Source organism: Adiantum capillus-veneris, chromosome 29, assembly GCF_014529385.1.
Source record: "Adiantum capillus-veneris isolate H3 chromosome 29, ASM1452938v2, whole genome shotgun sequence".
In the NCBI taxonomy this organism is placed as follows: domain Eukaryota; kingdom Viridiplantae; phylum Streptophyta; class Polypodiopsida; order Polypodiales; family Pteridaceae; genus Adiantum; species Adiantum capillus-veneris.
The window spans coordinates 20302024-20312241 of record NC_140959.1 but is presented as its reverse complement, the minus strand read 5'-3'; the positions used below and the strand labels follow the sequence as shown (position 1 = coordinate 20312241).

General features: G+C 42.2%; 1 protein-coding gene across 1 annotated transcript; it reads left to right on the top strand.

Annotated features, from left to right (window-relative positions):
• Positions 1 to 869: 869 nt before the first annotated feature.
• Positions 870 to 5157, top strand: LOC147418862 (uncharacterized). The gene has a single exon (XM_086506033.1). It carries the CDS (start codon positions 923 to 925, stop codon positions 3758 to 3760), a length of 2838 nt encoding a protein of 945 aa, XP_086362159.1. The 5' UTR covers positions 870 to 922; the 3' UTR covers positions 3761 to 5157.
• Positions 5158 to 10218: the final 5061 nt, after the last annotated feature.

Genomic DNA, 10218 nt, shown 5'->3' with positions numbered 1-10218 from the left:
GGAAGCATCCTCGTACTCGAAATGCATCTCTATGCATCTTTAGAGATTATAATTAGCAACTTCTCCTCCTCCATAGATCGGCTAATTGCAAATTCCAATTGTGTTGTGCTAGAGCGTTTGGGAAAAGCTTCAAAGGGAGATGCTTAGCTACTACATGAGGTAGAGTCACATGGCTGCTACTCTTTTCGACTTTTTGAATTCACACCATTGCATGTTAAGGGCTGGTTCATACAAAGCCGAAGGCAGGAGCTCCACTTTTCAAATGTCCCCTCCCCCCTCGTTCTTAAGAGACAGAGGCAATTTCCCCTACAAGTATTTTAGTCATTGTAAGTGGGAGCTCCACACCATTGATTTCATTTGCATCGGCATCTTCCGCACTTCGCACTAAAAAGGAAGTGGAAGAAGGAAGTTTTCGAGGGGGGGAGGGGGGGGGGGGGGGGTCTCTTGCCCAAAGTTTCGTGGGCCCAAACAAGGCCTGCCTTGCTGCTCCAATTAGCGCTCGACAGAGTGGCATCACGAACCTATGAATTTCTCTTCCGCCGCTTCGTCTGAACCCAACCTAAATAAATATCCAACACTATCTCACACGGGCATGGACGAGGGGATCATATGGTCTGCACCTATTTCCCGGAGCAGGGGCATCGTGGGCCGTCCGATGTTGAGGTGCCCCCCGAACTTACCCAATTTGCCTGAATTTTCAAGTTTTGCTGCACCCGAAGTTACCACAATCTCATTGGTCGGCTCAAATTGCACCCAATCCCCGAAATGGGTGTGGGCCATTGATCCCATCCTGCCCATGCCAGTGAGGAGGTAAATCAATCAAGGCAACCTAGTTCATATTTGGCCGTACAATCTCTCCTCTTGTCAAAGTTGGTCCATTGGGTTTAAACCGTCGTTACCACAGCAACAGTAGCGGGTAGCCATGGCGCTCGCAAAGCTCACGAACTGCCGCTTCGATCAAGCGCGGGCTCTCGTTCAGGCAGCCCTCTTCAAGTCAGGTTGCGAGCTCGACCCCTCCGAGAAATTTCTGTCAGAACATTCCGCCGATCTCACACCTTCTATGGTCGCCACGTTTATACACCAGCAGACCAACCCCGATCAGGCCTACCGCCTCTTCTCTCTGGCTGGCCAGCACGTAGGATACACACATGATGTCGATGCTTACGGCGCTATCTTACATTGCTTGTGCACATTCAAGCATTTTGATCTCATACCCGCAGTCTTGGGCGACATGATTGTACAAAAGTGCTGCATCCCTCCTGTCAAATTAGCATACGTGCTGAATTCTATGTGCCCGGCTAGCATGTTTCAAGCAACCAAAACCCTGTTACCAAAATTGGTCAATCTGGGTTATAAGCCCTCGCGTTGCTCGTACAATTCCGTTCTGTGCGCCCTTGTTGAGTCAGGTGGGATTAGTAAAGCAATGCAGCTGCTTGGAGATGCAGGTTTCTATGTGGATAGTATAATGGTGGGTTTGCTTACTCATGCCTTGTGCAATGCTGGAAAGGTGAGCGAAGCAGTTGAACTAGTAGAGAGTCTTGTAGTAAAGATGCCTGGAAGCGTGGATACATTGTCTGTACATGGGATTGTTGGGCATTTGTGCCAAGCAGGGAGGCCCTCTGATGCTTTGAAATTGGTTGAATACGTGAAGAACTTTGCGATTTTTCCAGATGTGATTACCTATAATAAATTGATGGCTGGCTTCTGTAGTTCGGGAAAAGTGGATAAAGCAATGGGACTCCTAACTAAAATGTCGGAGGATTCTATCTCACCTAGCGCAACAACTTTCAGTACACTTCTAAATGGCCTCTGCAAGCAACTTAAAGTTGATGAAGCTCTTCTACTTTTTCAGAAAATGGACTCCACAATAGTCAACGATCCTGTCTCATACAATATTTTGGTGCACGCATTGTGCGCACAAAGGAGAATCAAAGAAGCATGGGACCTTACCTCCGAAATGGGTCGGAAAGGTGTCCCTTTTACAGTTCACACTTACACTGCAATTGTATCCGGGCTCTTTGGGGTGGGTAAAGAGGAGAAAGCATTTGAAGTTCTACAAGAGATGAATCAGAGGGGTATTAAGGGAGACTCTAGATTGTACCAAATGTTTATAGTATCATTATGCAAAAAAGGCAAAGTTGACGATGCTCTTTGGTTGCTGGCAGGGATGGTTGACAGTGGTATAGTTCCTGATCAGTACAATTTTTGTGCAATTATCTCTGGTCTTTGTCATGTGAACAGAGTTGTGGCTGCATTGGAACTGGGCTATGAATTGATGAAGAGTGGTTGTATTTGGCATGTTGTTGTCTTCAATCCGATACTCCAGGTTCTTTGTGAATCCGGAGACAAAGATGAAGCTTTCAAAGTATTAGATGTATTATTGGAGAAAGGGGCTGTGCCCTCTCATAGCACATACAGTGTTATGATCAAGGGCCTTTGCTATGCTAGAAAGTTTGATGATGTTAGAAAGGTTTTGGCTGAAATGAAGAAAAATGGTTTTGAGCCAGATACAAAAACATATGCGACATTGATCAATGCCAATGCTCATCATGTTTCTGGAACAGTTGATCTTTTTGCTCCCTTAATTGATAAGAACATTGAGCTCACCACAGGAAGGTACATATCATTATTAGAAGGCCTTCTCCAAACTGGAGAGGTTGAGTTTGCTTTAAAGATTTTCAAGGCTAAGCCAAGAGTCTTGGGTAAGATGGGCACATTTTCTTTCAATGTGCTAATTGATGGGCTTTGTAAGAATAAGAAGGTGCATGAAGCTCGGGAGTATTTTTTGAAGATGAAGGATAGTGGATGTGCTCCAGATCATATTACTTATACGGCTCTTATGCATGGGTATTCTTCAGCTGGTGACTTTGAGGTACTCGGCTTGCTATACAAAGCAATGCAAGGTGATGGTTGCAAACCAGATCAGGTGACATACGCTGTCTTGCTTACAGGGTTTGCACAATGTGAGCGATTTGATGAGTTGTATGGCATCTTGGATGATATGAAAGCCCAGGGGTGTCCTCCAAGTAAGACAACATTGGAGGTGCTTTCTCGACATCTTCGATACAAAGACATAAAAAGAGTCAGCAAGTATGTCAAAGAGGTGTTTGGAATAGCCTTTCATGTGGAACCGTTGGAAACAGCACAGCCAATCAAAAGTGAAGAGGAAGACTCGCTGAGAAGCTGTACCCGCAGACTTGGTGCAACGATGACGAGGGATGAAGAAGGGAATGCCCAGCATTATCTTGGGCTTGAGAAGCTGGCAATTCATAGTAGTAAGGGGTCTGCTGATGGTTTAGAAGGACAAGTTTCTCGGTACGAACTGTCTAATAAAGCCGAAACCACCATATGTCCCGCTGTAGGAGTGAAAAAGAACAAGGAGGAAGTTTCTTTTCTTAGCCCAAGCCGTAGTAACAAAGGAGGAAAGACAAAGAACTCTTCGGAGGTGAAGGAATCAGTTAGATTGGAGAAACAGACAAAGTGGAAAGGAAGTTTGTCTTCCTTTAAGGAAGGCTCATCAAATGCACCCAAGGATGGAAATCGACTAGCTAGGGAGCATACCCAGCAGGTTATCGGTAGGTGTAGCCAGAGGAATACAATAGTGAATGAATCTGTCGATAGGTTGGAAGTTGATGAGAAATCACATCAAGGTAAAAGGGGATCAAAGTTTGTTGTTGAAGGGGGCTCAGTTCAGTCACTGCAAACATCCAAAGCGGTTGGAAGGCAAAGGACAGAACAGAGAAAACTGGTGAAAGAGTAAGGATTGGTTGTTCAACCTTGACTATTTTTGCACTGTGCTGATTGCATGCAAAGCTTTCTATGGTTTTTCATCATGATGACGTATCCTCATGATCAAATTACCCTGCTTCAAGGACAGAATCCTGAGCAAATTTTTTTCTCAAAGAAGTTGAACAATTAACCATGAGATTTTGGAAGAGGCTGAAGGTCTTTTTTCAATGTTCAAATGCTCGAATGCCCTATTTCAAAGCCTGTTTTGGCTCTCAAATTTGGATCTCTGTCAGTACATTCCACACTCTGAGAATCTGGATATCAAGAGCTTTTGCAGTCTGCAAGGTTTCATCCGTTTTTGGAGTTTTTAGAAAATAAAGTTTTCCTCTACAAATTGGACAGACTAGAATGGGCACAGTTTACAAAATTGGCAGATGGGCAACAGCCGTATACTATGCCAGTCAGTAAGAGCGATTCTCCATCGGTGATCCATCCAAAGGGAAATTGCGCAATTCGTAGATCTTGGGCAATGAGAACACAGTAAGTCAATAGAGGTGTCCTCTTCATGAATAGAGTTGATGAAGCTTGGGTGAAACTAAGTGAAAGTTCGAACTGGGTGATGTTCGAAAATCAGCTGAGGAGTTATAGTTAAAGGGCGAAATCTTGAACCCAGAGCTAGCTGGTTTCGCTGAAAATGCGTTGAGGCGTAACAATAGGAAAAAGCAAACGCGACACATGTACCTGGGATAAAAAAGAACCTTTTGTCTATATGTGCACTTGCAAAAATTGTAGTCAAGTTTGTGGATGACAGATGTATCGTGCATGGTCTCAGTTTTGGTGATACTATTGTGGCATCAAACATTGTTCTGTGGGACATTTGATCATGTAAACTTACTTTTATCTCAGCTCAACATATGGACAAATGATGTTGCCTTATTTATGTAGAGCCCTTTTCAAAGAGAGTGAAAAGTTTTTGAAACAAGACTGCTGTTTGGGGCAAAGTTGATGATGTAGATGGCAAGTGTGGTTATGATATAAATAACCTCCTTTGAGAACAAGACCAGTTAGAGATGCATTTGATATCCAGTTTTTGTCATTTGCACTCATACATAAAAGGACTAGAGAAGCTAAACCCCACTTGAGTTGGAAACTCTTACTGTGTCATTTTCAACCTATTCCAATCCATTGTAATCCTTGGCCATTGAATGTCGAGATCATAACAAGAACAAGGTAAAGCTTTAATTGGCATTCTAAAATAATAAAATGAAAAGGACGTCAAGTATTGTAAAACATGATTTTCCTAGGGTTTGTGTAGGGCTCGTGGCCACTTGGAGATGAAGCCTTGCTTGCGAGGGGTCTGGGGGTAAGGACTCCTGCAGCCCTGGTCTTTGTGATGGTGCCTATTGTTATGAACTGGTTTGTCTCATGACACTTGTTGTGCATGAGAGAAATGTGAATTTTTTGATTGATTAATCAATTCACAACTCACCATTGGTAAATATTGCAAAAAAAAAAAAAAAAAAAGACTATGAAATGAAGGAATCTTTTTTTAAAAAAATCATAAGTGTGGGGTGAATATATTGGAAGACTTCAAACTAAAAGCAAAAAAGACTTCAATGCTTCACATGAAAAGGTAGGTTCAATCAGTACAGGAAATAATACATATCTAGGGAGCTAGATGCGAATTTCACCCAAGGGGTAGCCAAACCTCCAAGAGAGAAGGATAAAAGTCCCAAAAGTGGTTGCTCTTTTGCCAAAACTCACTTTCACTCTTTGGAGTAGGGAGTTGAGAATCGAGTCCCACACAAAAGGTTGTGTATCCAAAATGATTTGGCCTTAGCACGAGTCCGAGGGGTAGCCAATACTCTAAAGCTTGAGAGGTAGGCAAAAGGCTAAAAGTCTCCAAAGAGGTTTCCTTTTTGCCAAACTCACTTTGACAAGTAGGGCAATTTACTAAGGTGGGTATATATGTAACCCATTGGCCCTATTGTATCATGCATCAGTTATTCATTGCCAAGGTTGGTTGGTTCAAGAGACTCTCTCTCTCTTTCTTTTGCTTGCATTCTCTCCTTGGTCTCTTACCTTCAGCATCGTTAATTTTGACACGGTATTAGAGCCTTGGTGGAGCCATTTTTACCAGTTGAGAAGAACCGTGAAGTGAGTGAGTCCCCTCCTTTCCTTTGCCCGTGCCATCACCTTTTCCTCTACACTTGCGTTGTAAAACACAGCCCGCTGGACTTCCCTTGCTGCGTTTTAAAACGGTAAGTGTTGCAACCCCCTGGTGTCGTCTTCCATCGCCCCACTCGGTCTCTGTTTCCTTGCCCGCCGTGAGTATTTTAAAATGTTGTGTGCTTGTGTTTAAGCTTGGTGTTGTTGCTTGGCGCACCGGCAACGGCATTGTGGTGCAACCTCCTTCCCTGTAGCGTTTTGACACGCTCTCATCAGCTACCTCTTGACGATGACGGATCCAGATTTCCCACCCCCCTCTTAGTCACCTAGTGTTTTGAAACGCTATGTACATAGGGTGGGTTTAGACTAGGCGGCGGAAGAGAAATGCAAAGGGGTGTCAATGCTCCATGGCAAAAATTGATTGGTTGGAGTTGAGGCTCTCTTTTGCTGGGCCCTCCATTTTTCTTCCGACCCCCCCCCCCCCGAAGAGTTGATGGCCTCTCTCAGCCCCCTTCGCTTTTTCACTCTTCCTCCTCCACACTGTTCATACTAGGCGGCGGGGGCAGACTTGCGAAGGCTTGTTTCTTTCGCCGGTTTAGTTTGAACACAGTTATAGAGATGGGCAGTCTTGGGCATTGACATAGTCTGGAAGGTTTGGGCACAAGGGTTTAGGAGCCAAAGCGAGGGGCAGCAAAGAAAGCTTTTTTGGAGCCCTCTCAAAAAAAGTTTTGGAGAGGTTTCCAAGCTTTGTGAGATGCCCATTTTTGGGGTGTGAAGCTGTGAAGGCCCACCCCCTCCCCCTCCCCCCCCCTCCTTGCTCGAGTGCCAACGACAAATTGAATGACGATAACTACGTCCATTGGAACTTGATTATGTGACTTTGGATCACGTGGAAAGGCTTATGGGACATAGTTGATGACTTGGAGCCCCATCCTACGAGGTATCCCAACAATAGGTACACCCGCCTTCAAGATGATGAGTATCAAAAATCGTGTGTTGATTGTGATGTGAGTAATGCAAAGGCAATGTCGCCATCGCGGAATCTCTTACAAAGGAAATTTCTCCAGCCATTCAGACTTTGAATACTGCCAATGATATGTGGTTCAAGCTCGTTGGAATGTTTGATCGGGATTGTATGATGTGAGAAGCAATCATTTCTTATGAAGGCTAATATTATTCATGATCAACTATCGGCTATGAAAAGTGCACCAACCAGTGCTCAATTAGCTACTTTGGTACTCATGAAGTTGTCGGAGACATATGAAACAATGTCTAGGACACTTCGGCCACAAATCACGAAGGAAAACTAAAATTTAATGACCTCAGCTCTTTTATCATTGAGGAGAAAACCTATTAATAACTCAAGGCAAAATTCAGATTTTTGACAAAGGTGTGGAAGTACTTACTACTTCGGATTCCAGAAAGAAGACCAATAGCCGTTGTTACAACTGTGGAAAGTGTGGTCACTTGTCTAGATATTGCAGATCTAAAGGCAAAGATAGAAGCTCTACAAAGGACAAACGCAAAGGAAAGCATCATGAGGAAAGCAGTGATAATGGCTTAGGGAAAGATTGTCAGGTATCCGCTGGTGTGGTGGAGACTATGCGGAGACTACACTGGCAAGGACTCCCACCTTCTAGCCAAGTGGAGACCATTGCTACCACTAGCTTGGCAAGAGAGAGGCTTGTGAGTGGCAGAGAGGGGCAAGCAATGCTCCTTACAAATAATTCGGACCCTTGTGTTGGAGTTCAAGTTATCGGTGTTTGAACTCGTGGGTCGGAGTTCAAGTCACATGCATATGGTAGGGAACCAATCAGATGTATCTAAAATACTGTGGATGACTGCACCACTCTATTATTTTTTATTGAATTGTGGACATGATGAGTTCCAAATTTCATTATCTTCGAGTATTTTGGATGTGATGTGTTCACAGTTGACGAATGGGGACTATTGGACGTACTTTGTTCTTTAGTTCAATTTTTTAAAAGACAATCAATGCTCAAGATGGAATTCTTCTAAGGTAAAAAGTTGGGGGTAGCCATGCTATTGCTAGGGTCTCCATGCTAGCTTCTTCATCGACTTGATCTCACCATTTATGTCCACTATGAGCTACAAATAGGGTGTTAAATTTATGGCATCTCAAGTGAACTGCCCAATGTAATCCCAATATTTATTTTGGTTTTTAGGTATTTATTTCACTTATTTGTCAAATTTTGGGTAGGGTAATTTATTGAGTGGGTATGTATGTAACCCATTGCCCCCATTGTATCATGCATCAATTATTCATTGCCAAGGTTGGTTGGTTCAGGAGTCTCTCTCTCTCTCTCTCTCTCTCTCTCTCTCTCCTTGGTCTCTTCACTTTTGAGTCGTTGACTTTGGCAAGTATAACCACCCTCTTTTTTCTATCAAGGTTCATTTTGATGCACAAAAAAAAAAATTTGCCTTGTTGCATCAAAGTCATCTCAAATTTCTTGAGTAGACACATCAAAACAACACTTTAAAAAATCTTCCTTGTTTCCATTGCCTTTCAAAAGAACAACTTGCGTGTTGCACAAATACTCCACACGGGTGCCTGCTGAACACAACTGCCCTTCATAGGTTTATCCCAGAGGAGAATACCTCGCCCCTAAAGATGAAGATGCATCGCCTCTATTCTCGTAGGGCTATCTTCTTTTCCAAGTAGACTACTCTTAATATTCTCTTCCTACATGTATAGTCTATTAAATTTCTAAAAGTGATCCATCACACAATCTCTAAATAGATTCTAAAGAACATGAATATATGTAAGATGTTGCAAAGTATTCTTTGATACCAAGCTTGGGAGTTTCTTATAGACATTAATTTTTATGAGGTGCTAGCCCTTGTTCAACAAACTTAGGACTGCTCTACCTTTAGAGAAAGAGGGGGGGAAGAGAGAGAGAGAGAGAGAGAGAGAGAGAGAGAGAGATTTTGGTCTAACAATGCTACTAAGCTTGATTATATAGATCAGACTAGATAGCATGTGTGAAGAGATGAAAGCTAAGAGAAGTCAATGTAATCACAAAACTTTTTTTGAAAATGAAGTGGGTTCTAAAATTGGTTTCAACAATGGAAACACAACTTGATTCAATGTATCTATTCCTCTCTTGATTTCTTCTATCCTTGCATCTTTCTTGTGAGCAAGACATGGTAGTAGTGCAAATCATAACCTCCCATTAGTAGGAAGGACATCTTTCCCTTGGTATACCTAGGCAAAAATGCTACCAATTCTAGAAGTACAAAGCGAATAAGGCAACAATTTTTTAAAGATGAAGGCCCATAACTGCTACACTATGTAATCATAAAACTTTTCATGTCTAAGATTGGAGTTGTGAAAAGATTAGGTCTCGCAATTTCCAATGTACCAGAAGAGCTTCAAGTTTCAAAGAGATGGGTTGGTTTTTTTTATATCAAAAATGTGATTGACGGTTCCATCTGCTACTTTGCGCTTTGCAGATGCGTCACTTGATTTCATCTTTATGATTTTTTTTTGCACAAGCATGGTAATAGAGTACAACATCACCTAATCACAACAGTAGCTTAGTATGATAAGTTGCACACCATTTGTTCATTACACTTTCATGTTAAAATGTGATAGAAATGATACATTTTTGCAAGGATTTTGGCCATTATGCTAAACTAAAGGATGTGGTGCAAAATTCAAGTTGTGACGACCTAAAGTCATGTATGCCATTGATCTCTCTCTCCCTCTCTCCCCAAATCATAAAAGCATCTTTGTGTGTGTGTGTGTGTGTGTGTGTGTGTGTGTGTGTGTGTGTGTGTGTGTGTGTGTTTTTAAATCCTTGCCAAAAATGTTTAGAGAAGCTTTGTCGAAGCTTAGCTGTTGATAGTCTAGATTAGTAGGTCTCAAACCGGGTCACAACAGGAAGTAAAATGGGGAAAAACAGTTAAAAATTTCTCTAAAATTGTAAATTTTTAATACTTTTTGTGTGCATCTTAATAGAGAGGAAAGGTGCATTTCAGACACATCAACAAAGTTAAGGCCATTTTTTCTACAAAGGGACACATCACCCAATCAAGGGAGACACACAAGGGGCCGTCGTTCTTTCTTTATACCCTAGGCTTTGAGAATCCTCTCTCATCGGCGCTATGCATGGGTAGAAGGGGAGGGTTATGTGTGGACTAGAAAAGAGTTTAGGAAACTTTTAATGTCAATAAAACATCATAGAAAATTTTAATGTAAAAAAAGAAGCTATAATTTATTCTAACATCATAGAAAAGAATCCCAAATATCTCAACATCATAGAAAGAATCCCAAATATTCTAACATCATGGAAATAA

What these genes read in the sequence shown, in the direction of transcription:
- LOC147418862 (XM_086506033.1), top strand. Translation starts at nt 923, where the DNA reads ATGGCGCTCGCAAAGCTCACGAACTGCCGCTTCGATCAAGCGCGGGCT.